The sequence below is a fragment of the Zonotrichia albicollis genome, chromosome Z (genome assembly GCF_047830755.1).
Source record: "Zonotrichia albicollis isolate bZonAlb1 chromosome Z, bZonAlb1.hap1, whole genome shotgun sequence".
Taxonomy (NCBI): Eukaryota; Metazoa; Chordata; class Aves; order Passeriformes; family Passerellidae; genus Zonotrichia; species Zonotrichia albicollis.
The window spans coordinates 73671312-73692279 of NC_133860.1; the positions used below are offsets into that span (position 1 = coordinate 73671312).

General features: G+C 38.4%; 1 protein-coding gene across 5 annotated transcripts in view; it reads right to left on the reverse strand.

Annotated features, from left to right (window-relative positions):
* SNCAIP (synuclein alpha interacting protein) overlaps positions 1 to 20968 on the reverse strand; it is an 88309-nt gene that overhangs the window by 11181 nt on the left and 56160 nt on the right. For all 5 annotated transcript variants that reach the window (XM_005488429.4, XM_005488427.4, XM_005488428.4 and 2 more), the window contains 5 exons: positions 19991 to 20853; positions 18158 to 18337; positions 16603 to 16716; positions 11064 to 11189; positions 5536 to 5705 (listed from right to left, as the gene is read on the reverse strand). In XM_005488429.4, coding sequence (XP_005488486.1) covers positions 5536 to 5705; positions 11064 to 11189; positions 16603 to 16716; positions 18158 to 18337; positions 19991 to 20853 — 1453 coding nt within the window. The remainder of the gene's footprint in view (positions 1 to 5535; positions 5706 to 11063; positions 11190 to 16602; positions 16717 to 18157; positions 18338 to 19990; positions 20854 to 20968) is intronic.

Here is a 20968-nt window from a genome sequence, read left to right on the forward strand (position 1 = left end):
GTTGACCACCACAGGTAACATCTGTTTAGTGATCTGTAATTTACAATGCATCTAAACACCGCACAGAGAGAATTATTTGAAAACTTATAGAAAATTAGAGATTTGGAGGTTTTTATTCCCTGGTCCTCACCAAATAACCATGGGAAAATTACTTTTTATTGTGTTTCCCAGGCTCTGCTTCTGTTGCTGTCTATGTTTTTAGTACTTTTATTCTTGTTGGATTTGCAGAATTAAGGCAGTTCTCTACAAATCAGCTGGAGACTTTCCTAGCTCACATGCCATCAGCAAAAGATTTAGCTGTGTTCCAAATGCAGTCCTTATAACTGGCCATGTCAAGGACAGAAAGAATCCAGATCACTTTTTAGAGGTTGTACTTACATGGCTGGCAGAAAAAAAAAAATTGTTTTACTTTTAATATATCAAAGTGAATTTGAAAAGTGAAATTGAAATAAAGGTGTGATCTTAACATACTGCCTTGTATTTTACAACACAGTAATGCTTTATGTAGATCCTTTGTTCCTTAAATTTTCCATCTTTCTTCCTCTGGCCTACACACTTCCTTAGACTATTTTAAAATTACTTCTACCATTTGTCAACATTAGCTTATATTGCAGATCGCCAGATACTCTCCTATAAGAGCCAGTGAAATTCTTTTTAGGTTGTGATGCAATTCATCTGTTTTCTTTTCCTTTTATCATTCCTTCAATTTCTTTGTCTAAATAATGCAGCTAACAGTTTTTTATGTTTTTAGTTTCAGTGGAGATCTATGACATGTCTACCTCTTGAGGTAAAGCTCATTCTCCTTTAACACATTATTGTGCTAAAAGAGTTAAAGTTGACTCCATTTTCACAGTCTAACTAGTTAGTACATAAGTCACAGACACCCACACTTCTTTTCAGCACTATCCCTAAAGATAAATAACATGCACATATATATTCCAAGATAACAATGGAAACAAGATCACAATTTTTGGGATAGCAATAGTGCAGAGTATTAAAGCCAGACTGATTTAGGAGACAAGATCACTGTAGCTTCAGAGGTAAGAGGATATACTCATTTTATTATAATTGATGGCCAAATTCTGGAGATCTTAGCTTAGCCAATATGTAATATATAAGGACTCTTCAGCATCAAGTTAGACATCTGGGAACCCCAGATAGGTCCTTATGGAATCAGAGAGCTCAGTAACTGCAGAGGGAATAGGCTGAGGCACTGGGCTCTGCAAGAGTATTTCTCATAGCATATTTTTCATTTTTTATTTCTCGGTTTTTAGTTTTGTTTTTTTTTTTTTCAAATAACACAAGAATGACTATGCTACAAAGCAGAACACAAAATGGCTTAACTAAGTGAAAAAGAGATTAACATTTCAAAGTTTATGTTACTGTAGTTATTCTTATTGTATGTCTATGTACCATGATCTACCCCAGAAAAAAACCCATGCAATGAAAAACCACACCAACCTGCACACACTTTACCATACTACTATGGAAATTTTTTATTCAGTTATTTTTACAGCTGCTTCTAAGATGTTCCAGAAATAATGGATTTCTTTCATACAACACAGAAAAGTGCCTACAATAGAGAATATTAAATTATCTTCTCAATGTCATCTTTTGACTCATGGTTTGCTTTGATCTTTGGCTTGACAGCATATTAGAAGAATCTGTGGGTGTCTCACTCATTAATTGACTTGTCCATCCAGGTCCATAAATGTAGGACAGTACCATCTGGAAACGCAGGTCCATTTTCAGGCAGCAATGCAAAAGAAGTCCATAGAAGCACTCACTTTATGTTGTTAATTCTGACATGGTTTCAGACCAGGAAAGCCCAAATAATACAAGATACACTGCAAGTAGGAATTTTCTACATTGCAACTATGGATTTTTTTGGGCAGGTGAAATCAGTGAGAGAATAACTAATATTGTAAGACCTGTGAAGACCGCAGAAAGTAAAATGAAAGCAAATTACTTTGTAGAGCCTCTATAGGAAACTTTTGTGACTGTCCTAAGTATTGTGTTTAGCTCAGAAAGTCATACTGGATTGAAAAAATTCTGTAATTAGCAAGAGATTTAAAGCAAAGCTTGCATTTTGAAGCCAGCAACACCAGGTCTTTGTGGGCCACTTTCCTTTTTACCTATGGAAAGAATTGCCTATTTTTTCCCTTTTAGGGGAAACCCTCAGCTAATCCTCTTGTGAAGATTTGATGGAACATTTGTAATTTCCACTTATTTCCTTCTTCCAAAAATATAAAGGCTTTTGCCCCTGAATGGAGAATTAGACTCAGCTCAGAGTATTTTTCTATATTCCTCTGTATTTGTCATCTGAGCTGCTTTGGTTCAAAGAGCTGAAAGATGTGAAAACTGGAAAAAAAATCATGTTACTGTTTTCATTTTAAGTTTTCTGTTAATAAATGGCTCCAAACAGTATAATGGTTTGGAATAACTTCTCCCTAGAACTCCTTCTTGTTGTCTGATGACTGGAAGAACTCATGACAAGAGAATGGAAGCTGATACATCTTTGGGTAAAAACCTTTGAAGATTTAGGTCTTGATAAGTACTTGTCTAAGAGAGTTTCTGCACTGTTTCTCTTCTAGCAGAATATCAAGAAGATATATCAAGAAGAATATCAAGAACCTTTCATAGGCTGGGGAAATAGTATTACCAGATGAGGCTCCTTTATTTCATCAATAAAGCACTCAAAAACAAGAAGATTGCATGATCAGCTCATGCTTATGGAAGCTGAGGGAAGGCTGGGAAACACATAAGAGCCCTCAGTGTTTTGACCCTTCAGGTAATCCATAATGATACAGTCATAACTCTGCTGTCTCTAGAGCAGTGTTTTCATTAACCCTGGGAGAAGTGCTGGTGAAAATCCAGGAAAGCCAGCCCACCTGCCCAGGTTGCAGTTATTCCTATGTAACAGCTATGTTACGTACATTTCAAAGAATGAGACAGCAAACTTGACTCCCATCTGTTGACATCTAATATCTTCAGGATATTCTTAACTTCTTTCAGGATCTTCAGAGGTGTTGCAGACAGTGAATCATCCTGCTATGATAAGACCCCCTTGACAAGGTGCTCCATGGATGCACTTTGTACTATCCTTGAATTTTTCAGAAGGATGACAACAGCAAAACAGCGCAAGTGTGTTCCATCATCCCTTCTGGCTCCTGAGCATGAGCCTCTGAACATGGTCCATTGCATTTATCCAAACCTCTGGTGGCCTGAGGCCTGCAGCCCAAATAGTCATGCAGAAGCTGCTCCTTCAAGCAGAAAATAGATTATTTCACTGCCTCAGTAAACTGCAACAGGGTTCCACACGAGACATGTCTCTGTAGAAGAGGGAGAAAAGGCTGCTGCTGCACTTACTGAAACTAATCTGAAGCCTGAAAAATAGGCTTCTTAAGGGAAGGAGATTTAACTCCAGCTGAAATAAGCAAAGAAACTCCTCAGGACCCAGATAAGAATAATTTCAATTACTTCCTAGGGATGCAGTCTGTAAGACAACAGGGATACTTGGTAAAGAATTAATGTTTTTGTCATGAAAGTCACAACTAGAGTATTTCTGTGGGAGTAAGCAGCCTGCTGACTCACATAACAACTCCTTTCTTTCCAAACGAGAGGCAAAACTTTTATCAAGTACTGGGTGAGAACAGACATGGGTATTCTGTGGCTGCCACCTCTACTTCCTGGTATGTTTGTGTTTGTGTGGTTTTTTTTTCCTACTGAATTATGGAGAAAATATATTTCATCATATTACTCATGACAGAAGTCAGCTGCTAATTCTGTCTTCTAGAGAAATGCCTTATGTTTATTTTTTGCCTTTATGTCAGATCATAGTATTTTTCAGCTAATGGACCAAGTGCAACCAAGTACACTGACATATCCAGGGGACATTGTCACGCTACAAAATGATGGAAATGGTAAATATTATAATGATCCTCAGTTCAGTGTTTGTATTTTTGGCAGTATAAATGTAATAGCATGAAAATATTGCAAAGGGAAAATGTAAACATTAGAGACAAAGTTCACTTCCCTGTTACTGTCATGGAGAAAAGAGATTCAACATGGGAGATTTGACTTAATTCATGGTTTATTAGCATAAATATTTCACTACTGGTTCAGGTATTGGGAAACACAGAAGGAAGACATTTAAAACATCTATCCTCCCATTTTCCAAGCTCAACTTCTCTCCTAGATTCACCTGCACACCTAGCTCCTCTTCACCAATCCCAGGCTTTGCTCCAGACACCTCTCTTGCCCTCTTGTCACTGCTGCAGGTCACCCCCCGTCCTTTCAGTAAGCCAACATGCAGCACAGGTCGGGGTTCATGTGCAGCACTTTCTCTCTGTTACTCCTTTCCTCCCACCTTTCCTGTTCTCTAGTGTAGGTCTCTGACAGGTTGCATTCCAATCAGGATATTGCTGGCTCTGGGCTCGTCCGTGGGCTGCAGCCCTTTCAGGGGATGTACCTGTTCTAGCACAGGTACTCCAGGGACCACTTGGGGGTATGCCTTCTCCACTTCGGTGCACCTCCAGCTCCTCTGGCCTTGCTGCTCCCTCTGTCACTCTTTTGTTTCCTTCATCTCTCTGGCATTTTCTGCTCCATTTTAGGTATGTTTATGACCGGTGGGGCTTAGCTGTGTCCTGCAGTGTTTCAGACATTTCTCTCTACCAAAGGGAAAACTCTCACTCATTCTCACTGAGGCCACTCTGCAGCTCCCCTGCTAGCAGAGTATTGTAATTCATACCCAATGCAATTAGCTACACCTTTATCACCACAGAATTATATGATCTCCTTGAAACATGGGGTTATTAGAAGTCATTTTCATGGACTGTGATAGCTGACATCTTGATCACATATCTGTGCTGGAACAATGTCACATCAGTGCTCATGGTTTCTAAGAGTCTTATGAGGGTACTGACATGTTAAGCCACAGTAACTGTATCCACAATTAAATCAAGCAACTAAAATTGTTTGTGTTTCAAAATAATAGGCTCTTTACAGAATGTTTAATAAAAACCATACCAAAATATTAAAACCAGTTCATATGAAGAAATACAGAACAGAACATATTTCCTGAGTAGCTATTGTAAGTTTTGGCAACTTTCCAAGACCAAAAAAAATTCCTTGCATTTATTGTCTCTACTATTCCTCCCAACATCAACATCCAGCACTGTAACCTGTAGATAAAAGCATGCTACATGAGCAGAAATGATGACCTGTAATCATGTGATTGCCAGATATGCAAAGGGAAAAGGGACTGGATTTCTTCATACATACCCTTTTTAGCTTCCACTCTTTTCATGTATGTCCACAGCAAACTGCCACAAAAAGAACTGCTGAAAACCTAAGGTGCTAAAGGTGAAGGGACAAATACTCAAGAGCAGGAAAGAGTGGAGAAATAAGGTAGAAATCCACCTTTAAAATGTCACATATAAGAAGAAGAAGAAGAAGAAGACACTGCTAATAAACTGAAGGCGAATTAGAGTATTGTTTTGAGATAACCCCTCTTGCTAACAATGAAACACTTACTCCTTCAGCTGCTTAGTCAGCTTGACAACCTGAGAGGCCAGTGACATACACGTCTCCACAACAACTAAGTAGCGGGAACACATGGTGTGCCCATGTCGCTCAGCACTTTGAGAGGGTTTCTCTCCCACATGGTTTTGCATGGTGACATTTGCTCCATATTCAACCAATGTCTGTAAAAACACAAAAGGGAACAGTGACATCTGTAAGTGTCAATCTCCGCTGTGACTTCTGATCAGCACAAGAATGGTTGGACAAAAAGCACCCCTGAATAAAATGTTTGAAAAACATTAGTCTAAGCCAGTAATTTTTAAAATTCAGTCACTGACAAATCTGTTTGCAGCTTGAATTCAAACCACATACCAATAACATCTACCATCAGGTACAACAGTAACATAGAAGAGTGAGAGCTGCAGTTCCAAAGAGCTATAAAGAGACTATATTTTATATGTTCTTCCTTCCTCTCCCCTCGAAGTTCTACTAAATGAATTTTTTTTCTGTTCATTCATTTTCATGTTCATTCATTTCATCATGAATGTACTTGTAGCATTTCATACAGGTGAGTGGGACTACCAAATAAAAACAGAGGACTTTTGTTTGGCCACTTATTGATTCTCTCCTGCACCACAGTAACAAACTTTTGCGGATGCACCTATCTATGCATTACAGAACATTGCAATAACTTTACACATGGCAGACCTAGAAAAGAAGACACAGGACACCTGTTCTAGATGGCATCTGGGTCCAGCGCAGCAGCAGAATGAACACATTGCTAGCCAGTTTACAGTGGGTAGTGATGAACTGTAATAGCTTACATGGCTTACCAGGTCTTTTCTTAGGATCTCCACACTGCAAGGTATTGTAACACACCCTTAGAATCTCATTTTAGTAATGTCTTTGCTACAGTATTTGCTGACTCCTTTTGTTGTTTAATTGTCCGTTTTCTACCACAGCAGAATCCCTATGTTTAAAACACTCCTTAGGGAAGTCTCAGTGTCCTGACTCCTTAACTAAGTAATGCTTAGATATGAAAGACAGGGCAGATACTTTAGGTCAGATAGGCACAAATGTCTTATTGCACATAAAGAACTGTACAATGACTATATCAATCTAGTTGGAATTTTTTTGGTGGGGGGGTTAGGTCACTGTGGCTTTTTAACGCTGAGAGAATCTCTTTGCTTTGCACTTGCTTGGTTAATCACTATTTTCTTTTCAAGACATACTGAAATATGAGTCAGCTTTTAATCTGAAAAGAAAAATAAGGTCTTACACTCTGATGTATATCCCTGTGTTACTCATGGCAACAGCAGAGAACCTTAGCTTGCTGCTGGAGAACTATCCAGGTTGTAAGCATGACATTTGAATTATTCTGAGACTAGAATAAAGAGCGTTCTATGTGCAAAAAAAGGTCTGTCTGGCTGACTTCAAAACATTCAATAACTGAAGCAAGATTTGAGACCAAGTCTTCCCTCTTTATTATCTGTTTGTGATAATCAGAATTAGGAGCTGTTTGCATTGATGGAGTAGGTAAAATAGGACCTAAATATTCTCAGCAATGCTTTGATACGCATTGATACCAACCCCTAGGAAAACCTGTGATCCCGTATAGCCAGAAACTACAGCATCATTAACTTTATGCATACACATGCAGAAGAGGAATTGCATGGCTGAGCTCTTGGTTGACTTATCCAAGCAGAGCTGGTAAACCACTGAGGGCTGGAGTGACTTGGCTGACCACAAACAGCAGACAAAGAGACCTTGGCATCTGCTGGGAGAGAAGTGGAATGGGTGGTCTGTCTGATCTGCTAAAACCATACAGAAAGGAAAGTTACAAACTCTTGCACTGCATCTCATATCAATAGGCTGGGCTTAATTTGTCAAGAAAGAAAACAAAGGAGAGTTATGACCTTGCAGAAAGTAATCGTATAGTTTGAAACATAATAGGAGCATCATATGCTCATAAACAGAATGAGTAAGCGGGCCAGGGAATCACTGACAGTCTGTGATTCTTCATTTTTTATGCTGCTGCCTATAATTTCTCTGCTTTCTTTATCACCTCTTTCTTCTTACCAGATTATTCACAGTACATTATTTTAAATTAGACTGCAAGCTTACTGGACACAGAGCTTATTTTGTTTCACAGCCCAAAATATCAACTACACTTAAGACTGTGAGGTGTTAGTGAAGCGATATTACTGACATTGCATATTTTTATCACCACTAGATATTTTCATAACTTATTTCTCATGGCCTCACTTCAACAAAAAGCACTTGTTGAATTGCATATTTACCTAAAATAAAATAATCTTCAAAATTCTAAGCCATTTATTAAGGTTTGCTCTTAACAGGGAAAGCACAGCTAGTCTCTTCTTTGTTTAGTTTTATCCATGAAAACAGCCTGTAGATGTCACCACTCTGTTCAAAGTAATCCATACTCATTTCTCCTTCAAATGCACTGCACTTGATGAGGCACTGTTGAGATAGCAACCTTAAACACACACTCCATAGGAACCCTAACACACCCTCAACCACAACAGTGCCCCCCACCAACAAATCATAAACATTTCTTCTATCCATTTTTTCCAACTGATCATACAATAGTAAACCCAGCAGATTCAGCATGGATGTGATGGTTTGTTTATTTTATTCTCATATGAGTTTTTACATGATCCATTCCTCAAGTCTTTAAGAAAAAAGACATGTTCCCTCAGCAAGAAAATGCAGAGATGGTAATGTCCTCCAAATCTATTTGACTGTCTTCTTTTCAAGTCTATTCACTCAGTTCAACCTGTTTTTCTTTTTTTATTATGTGATACTCTCAAACTGGCTTTTACAGAAGTATGTCTTCTGGGTGACCAAATATATAAATAGACTGTAATAATAATAATAAGAAGAAGAAGAAGAATAAGAATAAGAATAAGAATAAGAATAAGAATAAGAATAAGAATAAGAATAATAGCAGCAGCAGTTCTGCAGCTGTAGATCCAACATAACAGTATGCACAAATATACTTAGCTCTCTGGAGAGGTTAGCGAATGAAAATTAACTCTCCTATTTTAGGATTGGAGTAATTCAAATGTTCTGTATTTGCAGTGGCCTGAAGAGTGGATTGGTTCATGTGTGGTTGCAGGAAGAACATGTTTATTGATACATATCTGAGTCCTTGGAGAATTACAGCTCCTTCTTAGACATGTTTTCCTCCCTAACTTGACTTAATAACTTTAATTTTTATTTCTTGTCTTTCTGCCAAGAGAATATTTATTTTTTTATCTGTTCCTCTGCAATGACTTGTTTATTTATTAAATATCTCTCTGCAATTTCCTGGAATAATTTTATTATTATTTCTTCTCCAAAAAGCTTTTGCTCAAAGTGCCGACAACACAAACACTGAAATGTATCCCTGTGACTAATGGTTCTAGCAAATTTGATGGACAGAGGATATATCTGCAATTAACACAAAGTTACTTGCTTCACCTTTCATAATTTACCAGAAGTGCTGATCAACCAGGGAAGTTCCAGCGACTGGAAGCTGCCAAACTTGGCACCCATGTATAACAAGGGCCTGAAGAAGGAAGGATTCAGGGAAGAACAGGCCTGTCAGCCTGATCTCAGTGCCAGGCAAGTTCATAGAGCAGATCATCTTGACCATCCTCATGCAACTAGTACAGGACAACCAGGGGATCTCACCTACAGCACGGGTTTATGAAAGGCAGGTTCTGCTTGACCAACCTGACCTCATTCTATGACAAAGTGATCTGCCTAATGGATGAGGAAAAGGTTGTGGATGTGTTTACCTGGATTTTAACAAAGCCTTTGATATGGTTTCCCACAGTATTCTCCTGGAGACTCTGGCTGCCTATGGTGTTCACTGAGAGAAAAACTGGCTGGATAGCAGCGCTCTGAGAGCAGTGGTGAGTGTATTTACCTCCACATTGTGGCTGGTCAGTGGTGGTGTTCCCCAGGGCTCAGGGTTGGGGCCAGTCCTGTTTAATGTAATCAACAACATGGACAAGGGGATCAAGTGCATCATCAGTAAATTCACAGATATATCAAGCTGGGCAGGAATGTTGATCTGCTGGAGGGCAGAAAAGCTCTGCAGAGGGATCTGCACAGACTGGATTGAAGGGCTGAGGCCAACTGGATGAGATTCAACTGCACTTGAAGGCCCAGGGCATCCTGGCCTGTGTGCATAGTGTGGCCAGCAGGACCAGGGCAGAGACCATACCCCTGTACTGGCACTGGTGAAGCCACACCTCAAGCCCTGTGACAAGTTCTGGGCCCCTCACAACAAAAAAGACATTGAGGTGCTGGAGCAAATCCAGAGAAGGGCAGCAGAGCTGGGAAAGGGTGTGGGACAAAAGTCCTGGGAGGCTCAGGGAGCTGAGTTGTTTAGCCTGGAGATAAGGACACTGAGGAGGGACATTGCTTTCTACAATCGCCTGATGAGAGATTGTAGACATGTAGGAATTGGCCTCTTCTTGCAGGTAAAAGCCAACAGGATGAGAGGAAGTAGCATCAAGTTGTGCCAGGAGAAGTTTAGAACAGCTATTAGGAAAAAATTTTCACAGGAAGGGTTGTTAAGCACTGGAACAGACTGACCATTGAAGTGGTGGAGTCATTGTCCCTGGAAGTGGACAAAAAAAATGCCGTGGATGTGGCATTTGAAGACATGCTCTAATGGTGAACATGATGGTGGTGCTAGTTTGGTCAGACTTGATGATCTTTGCAGTCTTTTCCAGCCTTAATGGTCCAATGGTTCTATGACTCTGTGACCAGCCATCCAGTTCAACTCCATTTTTTTGGTATATCTGCACCAGACACAGATATTGGATGGAGGTATCCAAACTGGTTTATTCTGGCTCCTGTAAGTACTGTAGATGTGTAAGCCTTCTCAGCTGGAAAAATTACCATTTTTAGCACCTCTATAAACAGAACTATATTGTTTTCAGTGGCCAACATGATTTACTGAAACTTAGTTAGAAGTCAGCATCACTCTTCATTATATAGCACAGATTCGTTCCAGGATGATAAGTCTGAGAAGGATGGTTTATTCAAGTGTAAATTGTTCAACAAACCTATATTTCATACTTCCCCTGAGCTGGATAGCTACAAAGATCCTTTTTCAATGGAAAAAGAAACAGAAGGAAAATATCAGAGTAATGAGAAAAGTATGCATATCTGCACTGGCTGCCCTTTTGTAATACAAAAACATACACACTAGCTGCTTATATATAAACAATATAATCATGCTTTCATCTTGCAATACAAGTTAGTTTAGGCTTACAACAGCATACTCGAGAATTTAATCAAAACCCAGAGATTTTCAGTATTTCTCCTACTTTTTCTTACATATTTCTTCTTCATATTACTTTTCCCTAATATTTCTCATACTTCAGTATGACTCCTACTGGTTTAAAGTTCTTCCTCCGGATATATTTTAATGTATCAATAATTTTTCCCACTTAGATATCTAATTTTTTTTGTCATTCAAGCCTAAAGTTTAGAGGTTTCTGCTATAGTTATCACTCTACCTGTATGCATCCCAGATAGCCATGTTGAGCAGCTATGTGAACAGCAGTATTTCCATCCTGGTCAACTTCATCCAGCGAAATCCCTTGCTCTTGCATAAACTGAAGAAGCCACAGAAGGATTTTCTCCTAAGGGCAAGGAAATGTCACAAAAGATAAGAAATAATGAAAAGGAATACTGGTGCTGTCATCTATTACTAATACTATCCAATAATTCCTTGTTTTCAGTCTTTCTTAACTTTGTAGGCTTAGTGCATCATGGAACTCTGGTTTGTCTTTCTGGGGGTTTTAGGTTTCTTTTCCCCCCCAAGGAAAAAAGCTGAAATACTTTATTTTATAAAAAGAAATAATAGGAAAAATACAAGTACTGTAACACATTCTGAGAAACTGTACATGAAGATTGTGTGAGCCTCTGGGTTGGTGATGAAACCTGAAGAAGAATAACCCATACATAAAGCTGAAAATCAGGTTGAGAAATTTGGTCAGACTTCACAAAAGCCTCTCTGGAAAATCAAAATAGGATTATGCTCAGATGACAGAACTGAGCAGTTAGATTCTTCAAATCTATAATCATTCCCCATCTCTGTGTGGTTGTGCTAAAGACAAAGCAACACAACTAAAAGCAGAAAATAGAGCTACCCTAAGATCTCAATACATTGACCCATGGACCATTTGTATGCCCTGCATGTTGGGAAGGAAGGGGAGACTTGGACTGCAAAAACTTGTCACTGAAGGTCTGGAAGCCAAAACTGAAGCAGAAGCTTTTTTTTCAACATCACCTTTTTTGTGTGTATGTAGATGCAGTGTACACTTATTTGGGTATTCTTTTCTAACAATTGAGAGTTACATATGTGCACTAAGCTTTTTGACTTCTTATTTTCCCAGGAAGTTTATTTGGAAAAAAAAAATCTCTGTAGGAACTTCCAATGCCACTCCAGATTAAATTTCATTTTGTCATAATGAATATGATACATATTGAAAATCTAGAATAAATCTATAGATTGTGTAGAAAAGTGGGGCCCATGAAAGCTGACTACAGTTGCTTTCCCAGTTTTTCTATCTGAAAAGGTGAAAAGACTAAATTACTTCATAACATAAAACTTTTCTATTTAAAAGAAATAGAATTTTTAATTCTATTTTTTAATACCTTGTGTTGATACCTATCATGTTGTACTGGCTCAGAGCTTCAGTTCAAGGGGGCTTTGTGGATTCTAGTGTTACTGAGGCAAAAGCTGATCCACAGACTTTACCTGCAGCAACTCAGTAGCTTCAGTGACACATAAATACGTAATCACTCAAAATTAGAAATATGGAAAACTAAAGTAGACCTAAATAAAAAAGTACTGAAAGCACATATAGGACTGTGACCAGTAATTAGTAGAAAAGAGAAAGAATAAAAACTAAGAAAGAAAAGACTAAAAAGGTTGAATATAAACCTGCATTTTTGTGTAAAAGTACTACAGAAATTTTAATCTCAGTGAAAAGAAGAGGACCCTTCTAGAGCTGCTCCAGGATGATTCTGCCCATTCATGTGCCTGGGTCTCTGCTTACTGCTTCAGAAGGCTACCCTGTATGATGCTTATCTTCTTCATATCTTCACTTTAGCAGCAGTTTTGTTCTTACTACAGGGTGAAGGCATAGGTATTTTGACTTCTCCTTGGCTGAATGCCCAACACAGCTGACAGCCAGCATGGAGAGATGACTACAGATCACATATCCCTCTAAAAATACTTTTGAGCATTTCTCAATATGCCAGTGGTGTTGGCAAGCAAGTAAAAAGGATTATAGTACTCCTATGAATTGCCCCTATGTTTTGATAATTAAAAGAAAAATATTTTAGCAAAACTTATCTGCAGAATTGGAAGACAACTATAGCTTTGAAATCATATATTTCTTTGGAACATATTAGGGACCAGAATGTTAAGCATGTTCTGTAATTTTATGATCACAATCAGCATGGAGCAAATGATGCTTTCTAGTCATTTATCTTATCAATGAGGAAATCAAGTGGCTGGGTGTCCCTATTCAATCATCTGTACTTAGGACTACCTGTGCACTAAGTGATCACAGGCACAACATCATAGTTCTACTCAAACAGTTTGTGTTTCAACAAATTTATCCTTGATCAAAAAACACAAGAAAACAAGTATTTTTTTTCACTTAAAACTAGGGAAAAAACAAAACAAAACCATCATATATCAAAATAAGCCACATTTCAGTTTAGTAACACTCATAATACATATTTAAAGGAAAAATGTTTTCAGGAGTAGATTTATAGTCTTCAATTTATTCAGAACCAAAGGAAAGATAGAAAGAAAATTCATCAGATGAAGGCAATGAAAAATAATCACTTTTTTTGTGAAGTAATAGGAACTGATAAATACTGATAAATTATTCAGTATATCTGTTACTTTTAAGACCTACAATGCTTATGCTCTAGCAGTTATTAACACCTCCCTGGCATATTCTAGACCTACAATAATTCAAATTTCTCTACAAGGAGATTTCAGGAAAACTTGGGACAGGTTGCTGACTTTGGTTCCATCAGATTTACTAACATGGACCACTTAAATGATTACATGGCCTACAAAGGGAAGGGTTAGCATGCTGAAGAGTACTGACTCTACAGCTAATCCTAGACCCATCATTTGATATTAATTAAATAAGCTGGCCTTCCCAGTATCCCTTCACAATAGAGGAGGAGGAGTGCGTGAAAACAACACATTGCCTTTGTAATAATGACATTAGACAGGAAGGCAAATATCCTGAGGTGTAAAACACAGGTGTTTTGTTAGCTATCTGCATATCCAAATGTCACACACTTCTTCCCACTGTGCTCTCCAGAACTGTATCACCATCAAGCCATGCACAGGATCCCCTCTAGATCACCGGCATGCTTCAGGCTGGTTGCCCAAAGCCTCCCTAGATTCTCCAGAGTTCAGAAACCACAAATCCTTCACATTCCCCACCCTCTGCACACACCTGTGCAGTCCATATTACCACAACGTCCCTGACGGAAACACATGCCAGCCTCATGAACCTCTAAGTCAGGACTAGGACAATGTGTGTCCAGGACTGCACCATCACCTTCCTGTGGCTGCTGAACCGGGTCAGACACAGCTAGCAGCCCTGTACTCATGACTCATGCCCAGTGTGAAAAGGCCTGCCAGCCATCATGGTTTCTCTTGCATAATATCATGCTTAAAGAAACCCTTGCTAGGAGCTGTGCTCACCAGGCTACAGGTTGACTTTGAGCTTTTGCTCTCTTCAATCAAATTAACTTATGCGGTCCCCTCTCCCACTGGAAAAATAAAATGTTGTTGACATGTCCTTGGAGGCAGGCCATGACTGTAGTTTGATGACCTTTAACATAGGAACTTTGCTATGAACTCCCTTCTGCTGCCCATTCTAAATTATAATTCTTGAAGAAAAACATGGCGTGCATGTCTAATGCCCGGAGAAACAATGGATGGACTGACTCTCTTAGTAAGGATTCAATAACAGGTCTTCCTTGTAAAAATATTACTCTTGCAATTCTGCCAAGACCAGTGTTTACACGGATTATCTCTCATGTAAGTAATGGTAAAATAAATTAAAGCTTCCAGGACAGTGCCAAGTAAGCATTTAAATTTCTCAAAGGTTTTTTTTTCTTAACACAGTTGGGTAAGATAGTCTGGCACCCCTTCAGCCTCAATATTCCCTCACGTTTGAAGGTTGTTTATGGTTTATAAAAAAAAAGATAATCGGCATTACATATGAACTTTGCTTGGCATTCAGCTAACTAAGAAAATTTGGCAGCAATTTATGTATCACCTTTTCAAATTTCATGGGTGGCTGACTGTGGCTGGTGTTTCTTAAGTGGTAGAGCTTCCGTTCTGCTTTGAAAAGAATCTAGATAAAGTGTGCCAGATCTGTTTCTGGCAGTAGATAGCTCACTGAAAAAACTCCAAAACTTCATTGGCTTTAGTTTATATAAATATCTTTAGAGATGAGGACAAAATCAGATTAATCAAGTGAAGATATGAATTTAAGTTCACATGCAACTTTCTCTTCCAGACTTTTTCTTCCTAGTAGAAAGCACTCTTTTCTCTATTCCAGTTCTGATCTGGCTCACATATTCTCTATCCTCAGTGCTGAGTTTAAAGCAAGCTTGCTAACACCAGCAATCTATATATCCAGCAGGGTCCTGTCTCACACCAGTAACATCTGTATAGTAGGAAAGTTCAGAAAAAAGGAGATCTTTGCACAGCATGAAAACAAGGGCATATCTGTGCCTATGGAAACAGCAGGAGAAAAAGTAGACTCCCAGCTCCATATCTGTCCAAACCTGCCTCCTCTCCTTCCCTACCCTTACAGTAAATTCATGCTGGAACAGAAGCAGTTAGCAGCAGAAATATGGCACAATAATTCCATGGCATTTAATGAGACAACCATACACAGCAAAGACTGATTTTCTTAGTGGTTATATTTTATTTGCTGTCTCTTAAGAAGAGTAAAAAGCATTAGCACAAAATCAGAAAGGCTTGGTGTCTGTGCCAATGTCTGGGGAGTTGGAACTGGATGATCTTTAAGGTCCCAACCCAAACCACACTATGATTCTGTGATTCCAAGATTTATCTTAAATGTCTGTCAAAGAAACTGTGGGATAAAACAATCCATCTGACAAAGAGGTTAGAGAAGAATAAGGGATCACTATTTCTTTCACAGTAGATCCTGGAGAAGGTCCCTTGAAGATGGGTTATTGCAAGATCTACTTAGGAGAAAACAGACATAGTGGGAGGAGAATGTAGTGTAAGTAAGTGGCATATATGTTCCTTTGGATATTAGCAAAGCACTAGAATGCTGTCCTTCTGTGCTGTCTTATTGTAATATTAATAGACAAGTTAGATGTGAAAGAGGATTGATTTACAATTAGCTCAGCTGGTTAGAGCATGGTACTAATAACAGCAAGCTTATGGGATCAAGCCCTATATGGGCCATTTATTTAAGAGCCGGACTAGATGATCTTTGTGGGTACCTTCCAAATCAGAATATTCTGTGAATCTACAGAATCTACTACCTACTTTTGTATGCAGTTTTCAACTAAAGTGGCTAAAGCTAGACAGATGATGTTCAAGTTTCACCATACTTCACTGCCAATACAATGAATTCTTAAATTGCAAAATTTTGTTGCTCTTCTGATGTATCCTATGAGTCCTCTAGACAACAGCTAATTTCTGTAGACATTCTTAGGATTTACTGGTTGACCTAATATGCACCAGCTAATCTTCTCCTTGCCATTATTCAAACCTTATAAAACAAAACTCAAACAACCAAAAAACAAAACCCAAACAACAAACAAACAAAACAAACACACAAACAAACAACTTTACAGGGGAAAATGCTGAAAAAATTATGCAGGTTAAGTTAGGAAATATTTTGCTATACTTCAACTAATTCAGAACACCTTAATTAAAAGCCACAAAATGACATACATACTTTAATTCAAATTCTTGTACAAGCATCTAAGTAATCCATTTGAAGAAGAAAAAGAAAGTCATACCTGGCCATAGCAACCTGCATAATGAATAAGGCTTGGGTGGTCTTTCGAGCAACTGAGTTCTGCAATAGCTTCTGTTTCACTCACCATCCACCGAACACACTCCAGCTGACCATTCTAAATAAGCAAAAAAAAAAAAAAGCCTAGATTCCATTCTAAAGTCTAGCTGTTTCCATTCTAAACACATCTACTAGAGAGCAAAAAGTTTATCAGAATTATTAGAACTTTCCAGTTTGTTTCAGAATTTAAAGAATAAGCCAATAACACCTTTTGTCTTTTTCTGGAGAAAGGCAGGCTTATTTAACAATTGGTTCCTTTACTTCCAATAATACTTGAACATTCTTTGTCATTCATAGAAAAGAGTATGAATATGTTGGAGTTCTTCCTGCAAGTGAGGGTGCCCCCGCACAAGTATTTCTAATGATGACTTACATAACTGGACATGTCCTGGGTCACTGCAAAGTTCTATAAGAGCCTTTAAGTCATCTGGCTTGACTAAACCTTGTGGTTCTTTACTCTTACTTCCAGAGTGGTTTTCAAAACTGGTACAATGATATTAATTTTTCTTGCTCTTCCTTTATACCACTGTAATTCCCATAATATTTTACTATGTGGGGTGTGCACCTCTTTTCCACAAAAGCAATAAGTATCAGAACTTACTGGCTTACATATTATATACCTACCTTGAATAAACAAGAAAGAAAAATTGCAAAAATTTTCTGAGACTTTAAACTGGCAGACTGTAAATATACAGTTTGATACAGGCCAAGATTTCAGAGCATTTCATTAGTATAACTAGGATCAGTTTAATTTTCTAATCATATAGCTTGGCCCAGAAAAATAAAAAAAAACCAACTCTGACACCTGCACTAGGGCCCTAGGTCATTGAAATGATGCTTTAAATATGCAAAACTACAAGTTGGAATCCACCAGTCTTCTCAGCTTCCAAACCTTTCCCAGGAAGCAAGTAACAATAAACCCCCTCAAAGAAACAGAAACTCTAGTATTATGTTTCACCCCTTCCCTTCTTTGTCCCTAAGGTATTTAGAGGATAAAAGGAATGACATTTAACCATTCACTCTCGCTAAAGAACCAGAACAATTGAGGTTAAATCATCAACTGCTTTGGACAACCGGGAATTTTCACCTCAAGGTGCTTTTATGCTTTGTAAACTTGCTCTCACACTTGTCTTACAAGATTATACCAATACTTTTAAAAAAACAAGAAACTGTTATGCTCCCTAAAGAAACAAGTGAATCCAAGTTAAGTGAAAGCTGCTTGAAATATAACAAATAGTCTCTAGATTCAGTAGACTCATTTAAAAATTAATGCATATGCACTGATAACAATGTAAAAGCTGTCACTATTATACAGTGGATATTACATCTTGTGTAGTAATGCATTTTACTTTGCTTATATAGTACCAACCAACAGGGATTTTTTCCCCTCACTTATAAAGCCTGAAAAATAACCTCCTGCTAGATGCATTTCTTACTGCCATCACAGGAGGAAACTAAACGACCTTCATGTCACTTACAGTAGAGAAAGGGCCTGTTACCTTTATTGCTAGCCCAGCTGGAGTTAGCTGCTCAATGTTTCGTTCGTTCAAACAGTCTTCACCCATCAAAGAAGTGAGATGCTGCAGGCATTCTGCATGTCCCTTTGATGCTGCTACATGCAACAGATTGTTGTCACATTCATCATGGATCTTATCCAGATTATCTGCTGCTAAATGTGGCTGTTAAAAAAAGCCCTATGTTAGTTACAACTAAGGATAAAAAGATACATTTATCCTCACAGCCCCAGACACAAGCCAAACACAAGGAGGTTTCCCAATAGGCATGTTCTTTTACAAGTAAAAGTCCAGAGCTTTTCACTTCACTGTACAGAACCTGGGTACTATTAGCATAAGGACAGAAGTGGGATGTTTAGTGGCTTGATTAATTGTGAAGTTTCTCTCCTTTTCATGTAAATGTCATGCAACAGTGCAAGACCTTGACTGCCTTCAATTCTTTGCACTAGTCTAGTCAATAAGGTAACTGCAAAAATACCCATATATTAATAATTTCTGTCTATTTTGAGTTTTCTCTCCTTTTAAATTTTTTTGGCATTTTATTGATACATAATTGAAGAGAAAATATTCATGACTTCTGAAAGACATTCCTGATTAATTATGCTCATCACAAAAGCAATAGCTTATGCTAAGCACCATTTAAAACATAGTTAAAGCACATGACAAAAGACTTTTGTGTGACAGCTTTTTTTCATGAAAAAAACTGTCGAGATATTTACTCAAAGTTCAACACCACTATGATGTAATACATTATTTCTGCCCAATTCTAATTTAAAGACAAAATAATTGGATTGAGAAACTCCAAAAGAAAAACAGAAGATTGAAGACAGAGTCAAGAAGTAGCAATAACAAAGTTTCTAGAGTTATGCAGTCTTGCCAGAGTGTTGTTCCATGAGTGTACTTCATGAAGAGGTTTCAACCACTTTGGAAAAAATACATATTTTCTTACCTATGATGTCCTCTTTTTTCCCCCCAATTTCTATTTTGGAACAAATTTATCTTGCTTTTATTTCTTAATGAGTAATCTAATATTCTCTTCTGCCTCTGTCTAGTTTTGAATATTTTCCTTTATCCTTGTTTCTATGTTAATGGCATGCCTTTGTGCTTGAGTTAGACTGCTAAACAGAGAAGCTAAACAAAAATCTAACAAAAACAGTTTTTATACATACACTGTGCCTTCACCAGCTGTTCCATGTGGAGATCACATGCTCTGCATCATTGTGCAAAGTTGCAGCCAGTTACTTTGGAAACCATCATTGACAGTGCCTGATCACAGTGCTAGAATTTACTAAAAAAGCCTTCATATGGGTCAGAGGCCAACCAGGCTTTACAGAAAGCTCCTCCCTGAGAACGCTGCTGCAACAAAACAGCATAAACACTCCTGAATAATAATCAGAATACAACAGAAGCCTCTCTGTTCCCATCATCAACTTCTACATAACAATACTGGCAAACCAGCAGTAATTGAGCAAAGTGACCCACAAATGTGAAAGGCAAAACTCACTTAGGATTTAAACTTGATATTTAAAAGATCTTATTAGTTAAAATGTCTTGCCTTCTTTATAATTTCAGTGTACTCCATAAAACAGCAATCTTGGCCATGCATACATAAACCTAGTATCTTGGTTTTGCTACATATTTTATTCAAATATTAATGCTTTCAATTTGGAACCCCAAAAGCTTAATTCCTAAGGAGTAAGGAGTCAGCAAGATAAAAAGGGCAGTGATTCAAAATGTGAACATCAGCTTAGCTAGCCTAATAAACCACATCATAGATCACTTTTATTCTATGTTTGTTACGAAAAAGATGATACTTACCAGTAAAGATATTTGGCCTTCCTTTACAATGTTTAAGATGCTCTTAATTTTTTTCACCTCTTCACTCCTCTCTTCTGGGCCCCCTGCACTGCTCCAGTTCATACTCAGCTCCTCTAGCTGCTTGCTTTCTGCCACTGCTGTCTGCAGGTGGAAAGTCCTCCGGTGGCAGTTTGGCATGGTCTTCTCAGCTTTGTGACCAAGAGGATCAGCAAGTGTCCTGCTGAAGTAGCCCTTGCCTTGGGCTTCAGATTCATGGGCTGAGCCACATTTAACTAAAGGGTGGGAAAGCTCTAATTCTTCTGCTGAATGCTTGTGCTGATCAAGGACAATGGGCTGCGTTTTTCTCAGCTGACTGCCTTTCACAGGAGACAGCACACAGAACTGCGTCCCGCCAGCAGGCGAGCTCTCTGTGCTCCCTGCAGGACAGGTCTTGACACTTAGACCGTTCACAGTTGAACACACACTTAAAAGTTTTTTCTCAGGAGCTACCTTTGTAAAAGGAGCAGGTTGCTGACTTGATTTAATGTAAGGCACATCCAAAATTTCATCCATATCCAGGTCATAGTGCTCCAGCTCCCCAAGCAGAACAGCAGGCTCGGTGCCTTTGCTTTTAAGGCTCTCTCCTTCTCCTGGACTCTGGTCATCATTTGGAGGTGCAGACTGAGAATCACTGCCTTTCTGGTATTCTCCCTTCTGGTTCTTCTGGTCATCACTTTCATTGTTCTCAGAGCTTTCTGGCTGGTGCTTTAGTGGAGAAACCCTCTTCACTGGTCTGAATTTATTGCACACATCTGCAATTCCTGTTGGTTTCTGTGCATTTCCAAGAAGAGTTGAGACCCCACAGTTCCAGCTGCTGCTGGAAACTAGAGAAATAAAGGAATTTGATTTAGCAGTGAGTGTTACCTAATACGTAACATGATAGCATGCTTTTAAAGACACACCTGGCCAAATACCAGAAACAAGAATTATATGATAACA